At 35.9% G+C, this 18,391-nt stretch overlaps 1 protein-coding gene across 1 annotated transcript; it reads left to right on the forward strand.

Moving 5' to 3' along the window:
- Positions 1 to 9,468: 9,468 nt before the first annotated feature.
- Positions 9,469 to 18,114, forward strand: LOC134812108 (alpha-mannosidase 2x-like). The gene is made up of 19 exons (XM_063819297.1): positions 9,469 to 9,854; positions 10,443 to 10,592; positions 10,803 to 10,848; positions 11,994 to 12,071; positions 12,307 to 12,416; positions 12,559 to 12,852; positions 13,023 to 13,095; positions 13,227 to 13,312; positions 13,528 to 13,749; positions 13,997 to 14,367; positions 14,482 to 14,719; positions 14,847 to 14,977; positions 15,322 to 15,527; positions 15,731 to 15,853; positions 16,038 to 16,163; positions 16,308 to 16,577; positions 16,757 to 17,029; positions 17,183 to 17,315; positions 17,485 to 18,114. Exons 1-17 carry the CDS (start codon positions 9,759 to 9,761, stop codon positions 17,026 to 17,028), a joined length of 2,892 nt encoding a protein of 963 aa, XP_063675367.1. The 5' UTR covers positions 9,469 to 9,758; the 3' UTR covers position 17,029; positions 17,183 to 17,315; positions 17,485 to 18,114.
- Positions 18,115 to 18,391: the final 277 nt, after the last annotated feature.

The raw sequence follows: 18,391 nt of genomic DNA on the forward strand, positions 1-18,391 counted from the left end.
GATGATGATGATGATAAATTATTTTTCAATATAAAGTAAACTGAGGTATAAACGATTATCTTTAAAACCTGTGGTTCAAAATGACTGTATCTTTTATTCTTTTGAATCTACGGACACTTAAATGTAGGCTACAATTGACTGCAAAAAGCGTCTATATATATATCTATCATATATATATATCTTCACGACAATCTGTTGTAAAACAGGGGTTCCAGAAAACCCACTTCCCGATACTCCTGAAACATGAAATTTTTTTACTGTCGACTTGGACAAGGTCTAGACGCCCTGCAAAGTTTCAGATCTCTAACTCAATTTTAACATGGTTTTTAAGGCACCTGAATATGGCGATTTTGGGTTTTTTACCTAATTTCGTATAACATGCTGGCGCGTATTTTGCGCAAATTTCTTAAAAACCTCCATATAACTATTTCTTATTCCTGTCATCTTTAACATTGAATTAGAATGTTTTGAACTTAAATGTACCTGCTGAACTACTTTCGAAAAAGTCTTAATGCCTGGAAAACAATAAAGGGGATATAATAGTATAGGGGGTAAATAGTATTGTGAATATAAGGGCGACGGTAATGCTTGCCAGCATTGTGATTAGGGAGATCAAATAATGTTTAACAATTGATCATAGAACATTTGAATTCAACTTAAATTTTAAGTGATGAAATTAGCGCCAGATCTTATTTTAAATCTGATATGTGTGCCTTAATTTATAATAAAACACTCATTGATACATTGATAAATCAGGATGATGCATGTTATCAATATAGTAGAGGCTTTTACGGGCATTGTCTGCTCGATACGCTAGGGACCCCGCCCCAGACACACCTTACTAGACGTATTTTTGACCGTAGAATCGATTAAAAGTGGTTTTAAGATGATTGGACTGACTTTTTGGGGGTAGAATCGCAAAAAACCAATTTTTGGGCAAAAAATAGGCCAAAAAACCATGTTTTTTGATATTTTGAACAAGTTAATTTTGTTGGCATGTCAGCAAAACTTGCATGGAGATAGCTAAAACACAGCCGCACAAGATGGTTTAAAAATTTGAAAAATCCCTCTATTTTTTTGGGGGTAAAAATCCAAAAAAGTAGTAAAAATTTTGACTTTTTTGCTTGAAGTTTGAATAATTTTTTGCAGTTGTATTAAATCAACCCAAAAATAGTCACATCGTGTTTGCCTAAATTTTTCCTTTCCGAGAAGTACCCACTTCATATACTTTATCGAAGTTTGAATATTGTCACTCCGCAAGCGTTTTTGCCAAATTTTCGACGCGCACTACGCGCAAAAGCATTTAGTTGTTATCAACTGGCATCCGCGCGTTCATCATAAATTTTAAACAGCTATAACTCAGCGAGATTATGTCCGTTGTAGCTCATATTTTCACACCAAATAGAAAACAATGTAATCTTATTGCTGACAAAATATGAATATAATTACTGTATTTGCCTTAGAGTAATAGACTGTCAAAGTTTAAAACGCGCATTGGTATAGCACGTGACTAATAAGGCCAAATTTATACTTCTTAACATATTATCGATTCTTAGACATCATACTATTGTGTCCAATTAGCGGTTAGGTCTCTAAACTCGTAGCAGAAAACACGTCTTTTTGCCCGTAAGAGCCTCTACTAATAAGTCCGGTAACCGAGTTAAATTCTTATTTTACTGCTTCATCGACCAATTAAGTAAAATAACCTGCGAATATTATTATTAGCACGTCGCACGAGTCTAAATTTCGCCGCGGTTACACCATGCACGTCGCACGATCAATTTCCCTACAGCTACAATGTAGTTGCACCGCACCAGGAATACCATAAAATCATACCATACTCCAACTTCCACTCCAACAGGTAGATCCACCTAAAACAGTGGGCTTCCTCCCAATTTTCCCTCGCCAGCTTCTTCAGCTCCCTTCCTCTAAAATCTTAAATCAACCTCTTATATAGTATTAGTAGCACACTCAAAACTTTCAGTAATAATCTTTTTTACTCCAACAGTAACAGCAAAACTGAAGTAGCTCCTTTTGTTTGAATCTTCGCCTGAAGACTCTTTTTGCGGTTTAGTTTGTACTCATGAGATTATGCGATCCGTTTTTTAGAGGGTACTTTTAAGGGGATTTCACCCTGATTTGCTTTGGGGTGCTTAACGTGTACAGTGTAGCTACTAATATCCTGAGCACAAATATAAAGCTTTAAGTTTATCAAAATTGGATAAACTTGGGTCTTCCGTCCTAGCGACCTCCGTCCTCGCGACTTCCGCCCTCGTGACCGATTCCCCATAAATTTGTCAATTATTAAAATGTTTGGATAAGGCAATGAGAATATTCAGAAGGCGGAGAAACTTATTTGTTATTTGGGAATCTTTGGAATCCTCTTGACGGATGTTCAATGTTACTGGTCTAAATTTCTTCGAAGTAGCGTGCGCTGCTTTTTTCTCAAAATATTATGGCGCCCGAAGCAAGTGCTACGAAGAAGCCCGCGCCGACCTATATAAAAATCCTCCTGAATCCTGACATGATGATTTTGGGTTTTTACAAAACAACGGTTAGTGCTTTACTGTTGAGTTTTGTTTCCAAATCTGGCATTCCTTATAATTCTTTAATCTTTATTCAATTCCTTACGGTTTTACAGAACATGCCTAGACAGAATGTTACTTGACCGAACATTGCGTCAACGGACATAATTTTTAAAACCATTCAAAATCCGAAATTGTTTCATCTTTTTTGGCGTTTTTCCGTCATTTTAATGCTTTAGCAAATAATTCTTCTATCAATTTCTAATACAGCAAAAAAACGATCGTTTAAACGATCGTTAAGCAATAACAATTTTGGAATATGTGGTATGCGTAAAATAATAAAATGATTTACAATTCACAATTCAGTTCAAGTAGACAAATAATATTAAGTTCACCCAAGAAAAACAATTAGTAATAAAACTCGACAGGTTAGATTCGAGTATCTCTCATGTTTAGCAGTAAAAATCTCTTTTCACCTGGTACACAGGTACGAGCTAGTTGTACAACTATGAAATTGACCAAAATTAAAATTCTTTTGGGAAAAATTGTTGACTTGGACAGACTTTATTTAAAATGAAAGCTAGAACCTTCACTTCCAGCGTCCGGTCCAATTAATGTCTGTTCAAATATAATTATAAAGTCCGGTAAGGTAGAAATCTTTTAGTGTGCACAGCTTTTTACGAATATTTTCGTATAATTTGCATTTCCCATATATGATACATGATATAGCTTCGTATTTTCATCACTTTTTAACAATCTCATATCCTTTTTCCAAAATTTTCATCTCATATTAAGGAAGTTGGGATTTGTGTGATATTGACCATGATATGTTGACATGCCAGTCGGTTGTGATAAAACCATTTTGGTACGTTTCTAATTCCTACTTTTTATTTCAAATTCTATTTTTAAATATACGTGATCAAATATAAAGTCACATGCTTTTAAAATTCGGTTCACATAACTTAAAATTGTAAAATCATGTATCGTCGTGGTTTTTTTAAAAAGGCGAATGTTAAAAAGTTTTCGAGATAATGACCCCTTAACGTTAACATTGGCCCTTTTGTGTAACCAATTTTCTGGAATGTTTTAGGGCGAATGTGTGACATTGTCTGTATAACATCACAGTGCTGGCAATCACGACCATGGCTCTTATACATTCTATACTATAAAAATATACTCACGAATTGTAATAAGTTTCGATTAATTACATCAATCACATGCTGTAAAAATCTCTTTGGGTTGCTTTCGGGTCGATACCTAGTATTTTGGGATAAGGACGGTATAGTTAGTGTCCAATTACAAATTAGCTTATGTTTATTGAATCGTTCTTGCCGAGTACAGCTGCTTTCGGATAGTTCTTCTTAATCTTATTCTTAATCTATTACGATTGTAAATGAATGGGAAAGCGAGCGACCAATTTCATTCTCAGAATCGTTTCTTAGTTGACTGTCCGTAAATGTAAAATGCCAAACGATAATCGTTTGTCATTTTACATTTACGGACGGTTATTCAAATTAATGTTATTTATACTTTTGTTTGGGAAAGAGAGACACTGGCAGCAGTCCTCTCTTATCTACCCAATTCTGGGTTTTGGTCAAATATTGTATAACATTCGGCTTTTTTGAAATGTCGAAAATAACATTCGCCCTTCGTGCTTTGAAAGTTTGAAAATCTATACTAAGCACGATTGGTGTAGTTTTGTAATCCTCATTGTAGGATTTTTTATGCAAGTATGCGGCTCAGGCTGGCCTCAGAATCAATGCGAAGAAAACAGAGGTTATGGCCATCGGATACATCGAATACATCACAGAGGCCGTATACTGAAGCATCAACGGTGGACATTACAGTAGGAGACACGGCTATCCAGCAAGTCAGCAACTTCACTTATACCTTGGGTCGATTATATCAAGTGATGGGACTATTGACCGGGACTTGTCTGCACGGATCCAGAAAGCCTCAGGAGCATTCAATCAGCTCGGTAATATTTGGAAGAATCGCAATATCCAAACTAACACCAAAATACGGATATATGTTGCAGCGGTTCTAACAATATTACTTTATGGAAGCGAAGTCTGGAACACTACTTCGAAGCAACTACATCGCTTCGAAGTTTTCCATCAAAACTGTTTGAGGAGAATCCTTCGAATTAAGTGGTTCCACCGACCACCGCAGACGAGCAATGTTCAAGTGTTGGAGCGGGCAAGAATAAACCCGGTTATAACCTACATCAGTGCCAACCGTCTTCGCTGGTTTGGACATATTTCTAGAATGCCGGACACCAGGCTACCAAAGTATCTACTTGACTGGATACCTGCTCACGGCCGAAGATCACGTGGGCGGCCAAGAAAGAATTGGCGAACCTGTGTCCTGGAAGACGCAGTAACATTTACAGGAGATCCAGACATTGATGCAGGCCATTCGAATGATTGAGGAGACCTTATCAAGTTTAGGTAAGTAAGTGTAGGATTTATTTCACATTTTAATATTTTAATTCACCGTTTTTTTTGCCACGTCTTTATTTTAATTTTATCTTGTTTCTATTTCATATTCGTACATTTACCTTCTTATCTATAGTTCTTCCGGCCTTTTGTTTATTTATCAAATTTTTAAGTGCCCTTTTGTTAAGAGATAAGGGTTTTGGGAGAGAAGGCACTTCTGTAAATGTAACCGAGTATTCGTCGGGGATTGGGCGACATCTGTCCGACAGCGACATCTGTCCGACTCAGAAAATAGGTTATTTGGACAATAGTTTATGTCGGATCCTACCCTACGATTTTCTTAAAACTGTCCACAAAGTATGCTGGTTATAGGACGAATAATCTGTGTAAGTTTGAGCGAGTTTCTATGTGCCAAGTTTAAGATATTACCTTAAACACAAAAAATATATCCAATTCGGTTGTTTCAGTGGTTCCATAGCATATATCTGGAAATCCAACGATACGATTTTCTTGAAACTTTCTAGATAGTAAGATAGCTTTAAGACAAATAACTTGTGCAAGTTTGGATAAATTTCTATGTGCCAAATTTGAGATATCACTTCAAATACACAAAAATAGTGCTGTCGGACAGATGTCGCTGTCGGACAGATGTCGTGTTACCTTCGTCAGGTTTTGAATTATAAGTTTTCGACCGTTGCGAGAGCGTTTTATTTGGTACAATACACTAAATGTCTAAATCTTAGTCTTGTTTAATATACAGACCCCGTCAGCCTTCCACCTTTCTTGTTTTTAAAGAGACTGAGTCATCACATCGGGAATCGCAGTTCACTGTCAGAGCTACGTGCAGCCACTACCGCGAGTTGCTGAATTCTCATCTCCTCGTTTACCGGGAGTTTAAATATTAAGATTGTATCTTGTTTTAGACAGGTGCACCCGTAACTCGTTTTATACAGTTACGTTTATTTATTAACTCCTCGTTCATCGGGAGCAGTCCATTTTAGCTTTTAGTGTTAATTCCTCGTTCATCGGGAGTGGTCACTAATTTACCAGTACATATCTCGTTTAAAAAGTTAAAACCTAAATATATCGTTCCTTACTCCTCGTTTATCGGGAGCAGTCCATTAAGTTTTAGACCTGGTTTAATACAGGTTCATTTAGCTCTAGTCGCCCTATCCGTTGACCAGGGAGCGCCCCGTAAAGGCCAGTCAAGCCGGTTGCCGTGTAATAGCCGTTTTGTTTTTACACCACGATAGAGCTTCAAACTTTTCGGGATGTTATTTGACCGAAACCCATAATCATGGGTAGAGTGAACCGCTGCCAGTGTCTCTCTTTCCCAAACAAAAGTAGATGATATTAATTTGAATGACCGTCTGCAAATGCAAAATGATACCGAGAATGAAATCGGTCGCTCGTTTTTCCCATTCATTCACTGCTTTTAATTTCATTTTAAGTCTGTTTTTTTCTTCTCTTCCATTGTTATTGTTAATAACAAAAAAATATAAGGCCTAAAAGTAAATAGATAAAATTCTAATAATATCATCCTTTGCATGGCAGAACCTTTTTCTATAAGTATAATACAACCCCTTGAGTCCGTCGACTACAATGATAATGTCTTTCGTCAGTCCTCGTTATCAAGTACTCATTTATATGGCCAACTTCCATATGTTCGGTACGTACAACCAACGTAAGGATATCAGTCTTTTAGGACCGCTGCTAGCAGTCCTATTAGCATCCAGCAACGGACTACTAGCAGCGGTCCTAAGAGACGAATCGGCATTTATGGTCCTGTTCACGAATTTTGGTCGAGCTGGTACTATAATACTATAATACCTTCGCTACTGAGTGCTGAGCGCGATAATTCCCGACGCGACAGCTCTTGCTGGAGGGAACGCGCGGGCACGAAACAGCGAAGGTATTATATTAGGCATTGGAATCACTATGAAATGGTTTTGATCGACCCATACTATCCCTGCAAGTAAGCGATATGGTAAATGGTTGAAGGTTTCCACTTAGAAATATAATTTAAAAGCAAAGTAAACAAGCCTAAGCCAACAACAAATCACTATTGAGATCACTTGACCCATGGCATGAGCCAATCTACCTACATAACTTGGCTCTAAGTCTATATCTCTATCTCATCTTAAGCTCATAAAACAGGATTATACGCAATTGTCGCGTTATCTGATCAAGCAGTTGCTCAATTGATTCCGATTCGTCATCTTCCCATGGTTGATGGTATAGGTAGCTTGATCTATATTGGACGCAACTAGGTCCAGCAGCGCATCTCGGATAAATGGATCACATAATCATTAGTGATGCTCCTGTTTCTCATTATAGGATGTTGATATGAAGATATGACAAGATAGAATTGCAAATTAGTTGTTATGTTACACTGAGAAAGCTTATGACGTGTACAAAGGTATTTTACTTCTCAGAGACGTGGTTCCCCTCCTTAAACTCATTTACTTTGTTCGGGATTCGTTTTGTGTTACAGAGGAATTTATTTTCTCCCTTTTGAATCAATTAAGCTAGATGACCTTTGTTATAAGGTTATAGATTTGACAATCGAGTCCACTTATTAAGTAATTTGTTGGAAATATGTATCAGGGTATATGATCACAATGCTGGCAAGCATTACCGTCGCCCTTATATTCACAATACTATTTACCCCCTATACTATTATATCCCCTTTATTGATTTCCAGGCATTAAGACTCATCGAAAGTAGATCAGCAGGTACATTTAAGTTCAAAACATTCTAATTCAATGTTAAAGATGACAGGAATAAGAAATAGTTATATGGAGGTTTTTAAGAAATTTGCGCAAAATACGCGCCAGCATGTTATACGAAATTAGGTAAAAAACCCAAAATCGCCATATTCAGGTGCCTTAAAAACCATGTTAAAATTGAGTTAGAGATCTGAAACTTTGCAGGGCGTCTAGACCTTGTCCAAATCGACTGTAAAAAAAATTTCATGTTTCAGGAGTATCGTGAAGTGGGTTTTCTGGAACCCCTGTTTTACAACAGATTGTCGTGAAGATATATAATATATAATATAGACGCTTTTTGCAGTCAATTGTAGCCTACATTTAAGTGTCCGTAGATTCGAAAGTATAAACGATACAGTCATCTCGAACCACAGGTTTTAAAGATAATTGTTTAAGCTTTAGTTTACATTGTATTGAAAAATAATTTAACGTCATCATCATCACTTGATGACGTCATCAAATTAAGTGTTTTAAAAACTTGATTTTTGACAAAGTAACAACTTTTCAAATCGATTTTACGCTATTAAGGAGTAATTTTATTCAAAATCTGAGGACATTTTCACCTTAGATAATTGTTCAAGAATTCCGAAAATCTACCGGAATAGTTTCCTACCTTGCTCCTTCATAAAGATATTTGCTATTGAAGTTAGTGCTTTTTTGAAGAATAATTTTATAAAAACACAAAAGTTGTGAATTAGTATTCTCTGGTGTTGGGTCATCCCTTGGAGTGTGGAGCTCAATTTTGCTTCTTAAAGGTGTAAATTGTGTTATAGGCTAGTTTTAAAGTTAAAAATCGAAAAGTTGCACACGTGGGGACACGCCCAAATTTATTTAAAATAGCTAAAATCACTAAAAATTTTGATTTTCACGATTTTTATCAACTTTGGAGTCCCGTTGTGATCCAAGTTCTTTTTGAAATCTTCTGAAACTTTGCATGCTTATCAAACCATATATTAAATACCACTATGCAAAAATTTACGGTGATTCAATATTGTATGCGCACGCAACGTCCGCTCAAAGTTTGCACGTGCGAAAGGTGAGAATTTTGCTCATTCGTGATTTCGAATATATTCTGCTTTCCACGATATTTAAATGGCATTATATATGAATTTAATGCCAACTTGAATGAGTAAAAAGTGCCATATTCAGTCGGTTATCGACAGATATACCTAATTAAACACAAGGAAACGTTTTCAAAGGCAGAATTTCGAAATCGTCGGAATTACCTCCTTGTTAACGAAGTTTCGATTGTGTAAATTATCCTGACATTATAATCAAAAAGAGATGATATTTGACCAAAACCCATAATCATGGGTAGAGTGTACCGCTGCCAGTGTCTCTCTTTTCCAAACAAAAGGAAATGATATTAATTTGAGGAACCGTCCGCTAATGCAAATTGATACCGAGAATGAAATCGGTCGCTCGCTTTTCCCATTTAATAAGCTTTATTACAATTCGTAAGCCGTGAATGAATGGGAAAAGCGAGCGACCGATTTCATTCTCGGTATCAATTTGCATTAGCGGACGGTTCCTCAAATTAATATCATTTCCTTTTGTTTGGAAAAGAGAGACACTGGCAGCGGTACACTCTACCCATGATTATGGGTTTTGGTCAAATTAAGCTATACATAATGAGATCTGTTATGATACGTAATTTCAGTAGAAGTAGGAAGACAAATTATAAAAAGGTATACGGTGGCTACGACCCGCCATCGTTTTCTATTTTAATATTGAATTGGAATTTCATAGCTCAAATTGCCAGCTCACTTTCTTTTTCCTATTTTGTTTGATTTGCTACGCATTTGTTACGTTCTGATAGCGGGGGTTTTGCCTTACAATGCAGTATCTTATCAATTAAAACGAATGATGTCTCTATGTTAGTGACATTTTCGCATACATTTGATTGCAAGATTTGATTTAAGTTGTGTTTCGAGTGTCAGGATTTCTATTAAACTATAAATCAATTATTTTACTGATAAAAATAACTATTCTCATAAATAGACACATTAGAGATAATAGTAGATATTATGGCAATAAGATTATTCAGAAGGCGGAGAAGATTACTTAAAAATTTGGGAATCTTTGGAATTATTTTAGTGATCGTAGCTGTTTACAAAACAACAGTAAGTGTTCTGCAGTAATCTCTACAGTCTCCGAAACTTTTCCTTATTCCTTATTCCTTATTCCTTATTCCTTATTCCTTATTCCTTATTCCTTATTCCTTATTCCTTATTCCTTATTCCTTATTCCTTATTCCTTATTCCTTATTCCTTATTCCTTATTCCTTATTCCTTATTCCTTATTCCTTATTCCTTATTCCTTATTCCTTATTCCTTATTCCTTATTCCTTATTCCTTATTCCTTATTCCTTATTCCTTATTCCTTATTCCTTATTCCTTATTCCTCATTCCTTATTCCTTATTCCTTATTCCTTATTTCTTATTCCTTATTCCTTATTCCTTATTCCTTACTCTCATCTTTAAAGAATTATTTGTTAATTCTGCTTATTAATATTGTGAATTAGTTATAAAAAGAAGCATGACTAAACAAGTACTTTGACAATTTGACATTTCATAAGTGAACTAAAGATAGCGATTGTGTTTTTTAGTGCAATTATTGGCTGTAATTCGGGATAAAATAACTAGTGAGTAGTGACCGGCTATGATATAAATCTGCAGCATAATATTGATTACCATTCAATCTAATTTCAGAAGGATAAGTCGTTAATTCAGAAAAGGAACACACTAAATCATAATCAAGATGCCAACTTATCTGAAGAAGTAATTAAGAGAAGAGTAGAGAGCGTTAAAAGAAGATGTTCCCCTAGCAAGGATATACATCATAATGGTGCAGATTTGCAGGTTAATTAAAAGTCATTATAAATAATATTATTCAAGTTATAAAACCTGATCCGCCCTTCATCTATTCATTTAACATGTCAATAATGATATGCAGTTGTTGGGGCATATACTCTAGATGAGATGTAAATAAACTTTATTTTTATACAATAAGTCGATAAAAAGTGTTGCCAAGAAATAGATGTGGACTGATCTTCTCCTTCCACATTTCAGGTTTCAGATTTAGTTGAAAGCCTGGAATTCAAGCTTGAGGAAAATGGTTTGTATATTGATTTCGTTACTAGTCTGTAAAGAGCTGCTGTGTTGTAGGGCATGGTCTTTAATTAATTAATACAGGGTGGGCCAAAAGTCAGTGTGCAAACGTTGGCCTTAATAGCTCAGTCACTGAGTGCCCAATTGAAATACTTCCTTCTGGTATGACTTAGTACCACCACTGGTTCGAGGAATTTGTCAACTCGAAAAATATTCGCGTTCATTTTTTTCAAATGGAGGTTCATTTTCACATTTATTTGATAGTTTGGATAGTCGGATCAAGCTAAATGTTATTGAATTGTGTTCGGCCATTCGAATTACGTTTGTCCTGAAAGAATTAGAACTGTAGCTTCTCAGATGACCGAGATATGAAGCATAACGAGTTTATTCATTACGTGTGATCAGGTGATTGGTTTACCTAATCACGTGATAAGGTAACCCCGTTAACTACCCCGTTAAACATTATGGGAATTGTTAAGGGTGCCCAATTAAGGTGTCGTGTCACGGTGTCACAAATTCACCCAGTCAATTTTGTTAACGAGATACACAAAATGCTTGATAACTTCGTCATTTCTAATCCGTTTTGCCTCATGTTTTCAGATCATATGCAACATTTGATAATCTACCGTCTCTGAAAAAAATTAGGCGTTCAGCATGTTCAGAGAAAACAATATAGGTGTTTTAATATTGAATGGGCGTGGTCTAAAATATTCGAATTTTCAAATTTTGACGACGGAATCCTCGAACCAGTAAGTACAATATGCCATCTGCAAAGCAACAGCTCTCAAATATAAAACACGGCGGAGGTATAAGACCCAACGTTTGCACACTGACTTTTGGCCCACCCTGTAGTTTATCCAATTTTTATAAAATATTTAAAATGGTTATTCGTTATATATTTTTGTTGACGATAAATCGTGTGGGAAGAGATAACATAATTATAAAATCAGTTATAAAAACAGCGGGACTTAATAGAGCAAAAAGCAATCGCTACAGAGACTTTTATTTTTTTGATGTAAAGCTTTCAATGCAAGCTTTGGGAAGGGGGTCAAGCTTTTAATAATCTTCGGATTCCGCAGCAATAAGGTTGCATCCAGCACAAACTTTTATGTGGGGTAGGTCAATTGGGATTGAAACTAAACTTATTTTCAGTCAAAATCAATGTTGCACCGTTACCTTTCACTAATGAATTGACGGTATATTTGGTAGCCCATTCCCACTGCGACCCAGGCAAGTTTATTATTTCATTTTATTTTGTTATTTGATAATGTTAAATACATCTTTTTTTGCCATTATTTTTATTTTTTAAATAAAAACACTATTTGATTATTTTATATCTGTATTATATTAATTTTAGTATTCGTTTAATTTTATTTCAAATTTTTTACAACTTTCGATGGGCTGACAAAAATTGTTTTTGAAAACCTTATTCTTTCGATTTTGATAAATTAACTCACCAAAACAGGATGGCTGGAGACATACACTAAGTATTACAAAACTGAAGTAAAACCGCTACTTACAAACCTATATCAGTGGGCAATGGACCACCAAGACTTCAAGTACATTTATGCTGAGGTTTTTAACCCAAACAGTTCAGTAATGTTCAATAATGGTTGTACTACATTGATCCATTTTGTTGACAGATCAAAATTTGACTACCGTACATCACTGACCAACTTAGTTTGTAGCCGTTTATACTAACTTATTCTATTTGCAGGTCTCTTTTTTCAAATTGTGGTGGGAAGATCAAACTAAAAAAGTTAGGGATGACATGGGGAGACTTGCTCGTGAAGGAAGATTTGAGTTTGTCCAGGGAGGTTGGGTTCAAGCAGATGAGGCAAACAGCCACTACTTTGCACTTTTAAACCAGATGCTGGATGGCCACGAATGGCTGAAGAAGAACTTACCTGATGCTAGACCCAGAACTGGGTGGGCCATTGATCCGTTCGGCTTGTCCCCCGTTATGGCACAAGTCAACAAAATGTTTGGCTTAGACGCAATGCACATTCAGGTATGAACATTTCGTTGCACCCGCCTTTTTATTAAATATAACGAGCCAGAGAGTGTGGATGTTCAGCCGAAGCTGTGCCAATTGGCAGCTTGTTGAGTCACTGAACAATGTATCTACCGGATACATAAAATAGGAATTTGAAAGTGCTGTTATGATCATGAGTGTTTCAGAGAGTACATTATACGCTGAAGAAACATTTAGCTGAGAACAGGAAGCTAGAATTCAGATGGCGTCAATCATGGGGTAAATATTTGGTAATTAAACTAAACATTTTCAAAAAACGATATGGTTGAGCTAAAACCAAGCGTTTTCGTTTTTAAATTATTACAGCAACTCGGAATTTCGAAATTAACATCATCATTGACATTTTTCAGATTCCGATGAAGATACAGACATTTTGACCCATATGGGCCCCTTTAATGGTTATTGCGATTCCGATACTTGTGGTCCGGATACTAATGTTAGAATTTTCAAATTTGATCAGTTTTAACTGGTGCTCTGTTTCTTTTTGTAGAAACCATTTTACAGCCTATCACAGTTTTAACTGTTGCTCCGTTTCTTTTTGTAATAATCATTTTACAGCCTATATTTCACAGTGTCCACCCGGTTAATAGTCTCGATAAAGACTATTGTGCAATGTACATTCATCATTATAAATTGTTTGTATTTACACAGGTTTGCGTACAGTATGATTATTCTAAAATGGATTTTCTCACCGAACGACCACCGATTGTCTTTATAACCCCTGAAAATGTTAAAGAAAGATCATTGTTGATATTAGATCAGTGGCGTAAGAAGGCAGCTTTACATGCTTCTAACGCAGTGTTCATCGAGCTCGGATGTGATTTCTCCTACCGTTTCATAAACCACTTGGAAACTGTCTACAGCAACTATACGGTACTAAAATATAAATGTCCTCATCGCTTTACTTATAGCTAGATATTTACTATGCGTTACTTCAAACATACTGCAGGCTGTTCATTTGAGCCATGCACAATGAGCATGTCATAAACACGAATTCCATAATTGAGTTGAAACGTTGATTGATTGGATTGTTAAAATATGGATAGTAAACTTTTAATTAGTATTTCTTAATCGAATCCTTTGAGAATGAAATTAAACTTATGGACAACAATACTTGCAGATGATACGGGAATACATAAATAACAATCCAGAGCTCAATACTCAAGTGAAATGGGGTACTCTCAGTGACTACTTTGACCACATAAAGAAATCAAATGTCAAATTCCCCAGTCTCAGCGGTGACTTCTTCACATACGCCGACAGATCGGACCAGTACTGGAGTGGTTACTATACTTCTCGGCCATTCTACAAGAACCTAGACAGAGTTCTGGAGTCGTCCCTGCGGCGAACTGAGATCTTATTCTCTTTTTACAGAGCAAAGGAAGGTGTTAAGGAACTTACCGATGTTAGGAATACCCTGTCTCTTTTTCAACATCATGACGCTATCACCGGAACTGCCAAGAAGAATGTTGTTCTTGACTATGGCCAGATGTAAGTAGTTGTACAGGTAACGTTTTGACTAATCCATAATGTTTACTATAAAGTTAGAAGATTGTTTCAAATATGGATCTTTATGTACCTTTAACCCAGGTATATATTGCCCAGGTTAAGCAAAGCCGTGAGCAAATGTGACGAGCTATCTATAACAGCAATACGACAAATTATGTACAACTTGGGTATTGACGGCAAAGATTTTCATTCTACTCGATCGATAGGTGGCCTTACACGTTATTCGAAATACCGAATCCTAATCGATCCAGCGGATATTGTGATTGCCAACACGATTGCCAGGAAAACGTCTGCTGCTCAAGTCATAGCAGTTCAATCGAATCTTAATTTCACGGCAAGTCAAAAATGGATTCCTATGTTCTCAAACGTACAGTTTAGTGTATGCAGTGGTCGCATTTTACCAGTCCAGTCAGTAAATGATGTTTTATCTATAATTTATGATTAAATTGTGTTACTCACAGGTTGTAAGCAGTGGAGGTGAGATTGTCCCTCAGCAGTTTGAACCATCTATTGAATATGGTAGAATAGTCCGCAACTCAGAGTTCATCGTGTTTTGGACTGAGCTACCATCAGTTTATATCAGTATCAATAAGTGAGTGGTTACTAATTCAATCGGTGTATAGCTAATGTTTTTAAATACTAGAACGAGCCGATCATAATTGCTGATCGCTAAATGCATCTGACATTGATAAAACATTGAAAATTAACCTTTTCTAAATTGAAAACGGAAAACAAGAAGATATTTCAGGCCCAATTATATAGTTATATAAAACACACTTCCTATTAGCATTAACAGTAAATTATACGTTATAAATCATTATTCAACATGTTACAACTTATTATTTTGGATTTGACTCGAAAGTTTTAACTAGAAACTGCTTTATCTATCATGCAGTGAAAGGTATGTGTTGATGCTTATGCTTTTAACTTTTCAAGGTTCAAATTGATACATTCCGAAGAATCAGCCAAGAAGCAGGAAAGGAGAACGGAGGTAACACTTTATAATACTGATACTCTATACGGCAAGACACTAATGTCCCTACAACTTGCTTTCGAGGTAACAATGAAGATACAGAGGGATGAGTGTGAGGACATTGATATTGGAGGAGATAAGCTCGTAATAACCTTAGACTGTCTAACAGGTAATACTTTTAGACATGCAGATAAACCTTATTCGTTATCTGCAATAAAATACTTAGATTATCGGCCTTTACTTTTCCGGGCCACAAGCTTTCCGGCCCTTAATTTTTCGTTGTGGACTTCCCAAGAAATAGTTGAATTCAAACAACGCTAAGTTCAAAAATATGCGAATCTTAAGTAATGGAATTCAGTCAGCGCGTTTCAGGTCGATTGAAGAATATACAGAAAGAAGGAATAAATGTGGCTATAGAGCAAGAAGTGTTACTGTACAAATCCGATAGAAGTGGAGCTTACCTGTTTTTACCTAGTGGTGATCCCTCTCAAATATGTTAGTCTGAATTTAAAATATATTAACAAAGTTATTGTATACAATCGAGATTTGAGTCTACATTTTAATTTAAAGATAAGCATTTCTGTTCAGTTGTATAACTGTAAGTGTGCATGAAACTTACATAAATTAACTGTATGTTCAAAAATTATTTAAATTTTCTTTAATCTTAGTTATTCAACAGTATTAGAATCATCAAGACCGGAGTTTATCGTTATAAAGGGACCTATACGAGATAAAGCAGTTGTTACCCTCAAATTTCTTAGCGGGAGCACACTGGTACTTACTTACATAGTGTATCATCACCCGGGTGAGACAAAACTCTTTTTGTGCTACTCTCATTCTCTGCAGTATCCTATACTTTTGTTTGTGTTTTATTTGGACTTAAGTATTCAGTGAACTTCAGTGAAATCTTTAAATTTTATGTTTTCGATTTGACTTATTTTACTGTAAGGGTTGGAGGGCCAGTTTGTGGAGCTGAAGATGATGTCAGATTTAAAGGATTATGGTGATTTGGCTATCAGATTCAAAACTGACATCAAGAGTGGAGATAGTATCTTCACAGATCTTAACGGTCACACGATTCAGCAGCACAAGTTTAAAAGGAAACTTCTAACACAAGGCAACTTTTTCCCGATGCCCTCAACAGCTTTCATCCAGGACTCCTCAACTCGTTTCTCACTTCTGGGATCTGAACCTCATGGGGTGGCTTCTCTTGCTGAGGGTGAGTAATCTTATTTGCCTTATTGCATCAGAAACTATTTGTTCATAGATAGACACTATTTGTAAAGTTGTAAGTACATGAATTAGATACATGTTGTATAATACATATGTGCGTGATGACTTTGACTTCGTTAGCGCTGTGTACATAATATTTGGCAGTAACAGTCAAATTATTTTAAGGTTGGATCGAGGTTGTATTAGACAGAAGAACATTACAAGATGACCACAAAGGCATGGGGGAAAAAGTAGATGACAACGTACCCACCCCTGCTAATCTCCGTATATTGGTGGAAGCGAGATCAGAGACCCCGACTCAATCAGAGCTTTATATGGTGGAGTATCCATCTCTAGTCAGTCACATGACTCTTCAGTCCTTACTACATCCTCCTTTTTTACTGTCAGCAACTCTTGCTGAGAATTCTTCTCCCCACCAGCACCAAGTATTCAGCTAATGTAAGCTATTCTATATCACTTTATTTGGAGGTTTCTGAAATTGTCTAAGAGTATTATAATCAGATTTATTGTCATAAAAACAGACACAATCATCATATTTCATTGCACTTGATACAGATAACAAATAGCTTTACAATTTCTTTTAATTATCAGGAGATCTTTACCTTGTGACGAGGAGTTGGTAAATTTACGATACATTGGAAAACAAACTTCCCAACTGATAAGAAGGAAGCTGGGATTTTCTTGCAATATTGACATGCCGGTCAGCTGTGATAACACCGATCTGGTACGTTTCTACTTTTTATTTCAATATTTTAATCCTGAATCCAGTATTGAAATAGAAATACGGGTGTTTTGAAATTTCAGTATTGTAAATGTAACTTTGATATCATTATTAAGATTGATTAATTTATCAGCTTATACACAGAATGAACTTATCAAGCGTTAATTTTCAGAGTCTGAGTGAGATTTTCTTTGAAGATGTGACTATAGAAGACCACCCATTTTCAGCATTTCATCAAAAATCCTATCCTGATAAAAGGAATTTAAAAGCAATGGAATTTTCATCAGAACACGTTACGTTTAATAATGGAGATTGGATTTGGAGTTGGACATAGCAACCTTTTAGGTGCACCTTTTAACGCACATTTCCGTATAATTGACATTTCCTATAAAGTTTCGTATTTTTTATAACTTGTTAACACTTTAACAATTTCGTGTGTTCATTCGACAAATTGAAAATTAATTTAGGACCGTCGTGAGACCGTCGATGATTTGGGATAGAAATATTGGCAATTCGCCAATGAGTCGGTGGACACTCAAGGGACACTCAAGGGACACTCAAGGGGCACTTAAGAGTTAAGACATGGATAACACACGTCGATTCCGCGCCTGCCTAGATTTTTTATTTGAAATTGGAGACAAAAAACACCGCACTTAAGCTACACAATTCGCCAAGTTTGCAGCCTTTAGGCACTCCCAGGTTAAATTATTAAACAGTACTGCGTAGTAAATAATATTAATAACGTTGACTTACACAATTACGCGATCATGTTGAGTTTAACAAAACAGATAACTTACAAGTTACACGGTATATGTCTTACACTGAGTTCCTGGACAATTCAAAATGTGTGAATCTAGAATAACCGTTAAAGAAGTTTTTGTGATTAGGTGGGCAGGATAACTGGGGCTAGTTGAGCTGGTCATGAGTATAATCGATGCAGAGTATTCAATAAATTGTAACTTTACAACAATCAACATTAGATTGTGTGTATAAGCTATAATAGTAAGTAGTTCTTCTTCCTGATGTTACGTCATGAAAAACATTGGACCCTAACCATAGTTGTGGGCATGTCAATCTCA

Source organism: Bolinopsis microptera, chromosome 3 (assembly GCF_026151205.1).
Source record: "Bolinopsis microptera isolate Bmic1 chromosome 3, MBARI_Bmic_1.0, whole genome shotgun sequence".
NCBI classification, from domain to species: domain Eukaryota; kingdom Metazoa; phylum Ctenophora; class Tentaculata; order Lobata; family Bolinopsidae; genus Bolinopsis; species Bolinopsis microptera.

Excerpts from the sequence above, each read along its gene's own strand:
- LOC134812108 (XM_063819297.1), top strand. The coding sequence starts at position 9,759 with ATGGCAATAAGATTATTCAGAAGGCGGAGAAGATTACTTAAAAATTTG. Across the intron at positions 10,849-11,993 it reads ATTCAAGCTTGAGGAAAATG|TCAAAATCAATGTTGCACCG; the intron begins GTTTGTATATTG and ends ACTTATTTTCAG. Across the intron at positions 12,853-13,022 it reads TAGACGCAATGCACATTCAG|AGAGTACATTATACGCTGAA; the intron begins GTATGAACATTT and ends TGAGTGTTTCAG.